The sequence below is a fragment of the Amblyomma americanum genome, chromosome 4, assembly GCF_052857255.1.
Source record: "Amblyomma americanum isolate KBUSLIRL-KWMA chromosome 4, ASM5285725v1, whole genome shotgun sequence".
Classification (NCBI taxonomy): Eukaryota; Metazoa; Arthropoda; class Arachnida; order Ixodida; family Ixodidae; genus Amblyomma; species Amblyomma americanum.
This window is the reverse complement of record NC_135500.1, coordinates 90240643-90244463: the sequence shown is the minus strand read 5'-3', so window position 1 is coordinate 90244463 and position 3821 is coordinate 90240643. Positions and strand designations below refer to the sequence as shown.

The following is a 3821-nucleotide window of genomic DNA, read 5'->3' as shown; positions in this document are numbered from 1 at the left end:
GGAGCGTAGCAACTCGACTTAAAGCTGTCGCGCGGCCTCCGCGAATCGAGAATGTGAATCCGCTTTTTCTCCAAATATTTAATGCTTCTTTTTTGTTTTCTTTGGGGGGCGGTGGCGGGGAAGCGTGATTAGCGTCCCAAAGCTTCTCCGACTATGAGGGACGCCGTAGTGAAGGGCTCCAGAAATTTCGACCACCTGGGGTTCTTTCACATGCACTGACATCGCACTGCACACGGGCCTCTAGAATTTCCCCTCCATCGAATTTCTACTGCCACGGCCGCGATCGAACATATTTAACGGTGGTTTATACGCAAGCGTCTGAGCGATTGAGCGGCGCGTCGGAGCAAAAATTTGCTACTTGTCGCATTCACTAGCGTTTACGATTCCATGTGAAACAAGCATTACCAGGTGTGCTCATGCCCCGCAAACGCCGTAGCGAGTTGCCAGACCACCGATCTCGTCTCTTTAAATGTGCCTGAAATAGCTGCGGCTCTCTGGTTTCACGGAAGCGCTGCTGTCATTGACCACTATCCGAGCTACGATCTCAGAATAGAGGGGAACCAAACCTGCGACCAACTTTCGCCGCTGCGTCTGTTTTCTCGACCGGCCCCAACAGTGCTAACAAGCGCATCTTCCCAATGTAGTGACGTTAGTTTACGACGTTGTTACGTGCGGATATCGCGACCGGCGACTAACGGCCAAATCTCCGATGCACGCGTTTTACAAGCGGCAGTCCGAATACTACGCGCGAAGAAAACGTGCATGCAAAGCAAGAGTTCGTATGCCATGTGCACGTCAAGTTCACTACACCTCAAGAATAGCGGCGACACTCCACAGCGCCGCGGGTATGCTGAAATTTTCTTTTTCTCTTTCTAGCTTTGATTTTCTCTCTGTATGGAAAATTTGTCATGTTTCGGCAGTCCGTTCATTTCCTGCTTGACACCTCGCGCCATGGAAATGCTCAGTATGTCAGCGCATCATGGAAGTAGCCATTTAGATATGCGACGCCGGAATGGAAAGATTATATATATAGGTGGGCTCGGTGACTGCACCACAGCGCAGCCACCTAATCCGCTTACCTTTGCGATGCAGACGACCGTCCTCGCATTTGCCAGCCTGCTACTGCCGTCCCTGGCAGGCCTGTCTACGGGGACGTCATCGGTGTGCGCACTGCCGTACACTGGGGATGACCCGGGCTCCTGCCATCTACCGCCCGACGAGTGCTCGTCCCTACTGGATGTGCCGCCAGAGGAGCTGCACACACCGGAAATCATGGCTAGGTGGCTTGAGCCACCGCCCGATGTAAAGGGTTCAGCCGTATCCATCCATCCATCCATCCATCCATCCATCCATCCATCCATCCATCCATCCATCCATCCATCCATCCATCCATCCATCCATCCATCCATCCATCCATCCATCCATCCATCCATCCATCCATCCATCCATCCATCCATCCATCCATCCATCCATCCATCCATCCATCCATCCATCCATCCATCCATCCATCCATCCATCCATCCATCCATCCATCCATCCATCCATCCATCCATCCATCCATCCATCCATCCATCCATCCATCCATCCATCCATCCATCCATCCATCCATCCATCCATCCATCCATCCATCCATCCATCCATCCATCCATCCATCCATCCATCCATCCATCCATCCATCCATCCATCCATCCATCCATCCATCCATCCATCCATCCATCCATCCATCCATCCATCCATCCATCCATCCATCCATCCATCCATCCATCCATCCATCCATCCATCCATCCATCCATCCATCCATCCATCCATCCATCCATCCATCCATCCATCCATCCATCCATCCATCCATCCATCCATCCATCCATCCATCCATCCATCCATCCATCCATCCATCCATCCATCCATCCATCCATCCATCCATCCATCCATCCATCCATCCATCCATCCATCCATCCATCCATCCATCCATCCATCCATCCATCCATCCATCCATCCATCCATCCATCCATCCATCCATCCATCCATCCATCCATCCATCCATCCATCCATCCATCCATCCATCCATCCATCCATCCATCCATCCATCCATCCATCCATCCATCCATCCATCCATCACAGTACCATGGGTGGCCACATCGACATCAGCAACAATGCCAACATGTATAAAAGAGCTCCACCCGCTGACACCGCTTCGTGGGCTCGGTGACTGCACCACAGCGCAGCCACCTAATCCGCTTACCTTTGCGATGCAGACGACCGTCCTCGCATTTGCCAGCCTGCTACTGCCATCCCTGGCAGGCCTGTCTACGGGGGCGTCATCGGTGTGCGCACTGCCGTACACTGGGGATGACCCGGGCTCCTGCCATCTACCGCCCGACGAGTGCTCGTCCCTACTGGATGTGCCGCCAGAGGAGCTGCACACACCAGAAATCACAGTACCATGGGTGGCCACATCGACATCAGCAACAATGCCAACATGTATAAAAGAGCTTCACCCGCTTACACCGCTTCGTGGGCTCGGTGACTGCACCACAGCGCAGCCACCTAATCCGCTTACCTTTGCGATGCAGGTCAGTACATCGTATGCCCTCTTCGCTAAAAAATCCAGTAATTATATTTCGGTGCAGTTTCCCAGCCCGCACTGCTGTGTCGCCATTGCCGTTGAGTGTGCTCACGTAATTCATTCCTTGTTCATGCTATCAGGTGACGTTGAGACTAACCCTGGTCCTGAGAGAAACGCTGCTGTACTCGCTGAACTACAGAAGCAAAACGCGGGACAGACCCTGTTGATTACGGAAATACAGGGCCTCAAAACACAGCTGAACACAACAGATCAAACCATAGCAAGCCTAGACAAACGAATGGCCGATCTCGAAGCGCATTACCAAACACTTCTTCACCTCAGAAACGATATTGAAATAATGCAGTCAACCACAATCAACCAAGCTAAAAAGATTGAAGAACTAGAAACACGCCTGGATGACGCGGAAAACCAATCACGTCAGAATAACCTCATTTTCTATGGCATCCCTGACCCTGCTAGCGCTGAAACGTGGGCTGAGTCAGAAAAACTAGTCATTGATGTTTGCCGCAATAATCTTGATAAAACCTTGGAACCTAACGACATTGAAAGAGCGCATCGCCTCGGAAATCATTCAGCCGACCGAACTCGTCCCGTAATCGTAAAATTCCTATCTCATAAAACCAAAGACGCACTGTTATCAAATGGCCGTAAATTAAAAGACACAAACTACAGTATTGGAGAGGACTTTTCCCGCACCGTTCGACACGCGCGTAAACAGTTACTAGTGTTTGCCAAAGCCAATTCTAACAAGTACTCCTTGCGCTTCAAAACCCTGCACATCGGCTCAAAGCGCTATGTATTTGACGCATCATCCCAAACCGTTAAGGAAATAGCATAGCAATTGCCCCGTCACAAAACTTTAACAAATCGTCGACCCGCTCCACCGCACAATGTTCTCTCGTTTTCAATAATATTCACTAACATCCGTAGTCTTCTTCCAAAGCGCGAACTCATATCAAACATCATGTCGTCGTCCGGAAGCAACATACTAATACTAACAAACTTGGATAAATAGTGACGTAACGGATGCGGAAATTTTGGCCGATTTACCCAACTTCGAAGTGTATCGAAACGATCGGAAAGGCAAACGGGGGGGCAGTGTTCTCGTTGCCATTCATCGAGGCATATCATGCTCTGTTGTTGACGTCGCATCTGACATTGAAGCCATATGGCTCATCTGTCGCGCTCCCCCCGTAACAGTTCTGCTTGGCGTTTGCTACAGGCCCCCCAAGACTAG

The 3821-nt window shown here is 50.8% G+C and overlaps 1 protein-coding gene across 1 annotated transcript; it reads left to right on the top strand.

The window, feature by feature from the left end:
* The first annotated feature begins 1065 nt into the window (after positions 1-1065).
* On the top strand, positions 1066-3422 carry LOC144128118 (uncharacterized). The gene is made up of 2 exons (XM_077661203.1): positions 1066-1258; positions 2101-3422. The coding sequence occupies exons 1-2, from the start codon at positions 1087-1089 to the stop codon at positions 3420-3422; spliced, it is 1494 nt and encodes a 497-aa protein (XP_077517329.1). The 5' UTR covers positions 1066-1086.
* Positions 3423-3821: the final 399 nt, after the last annotated feature.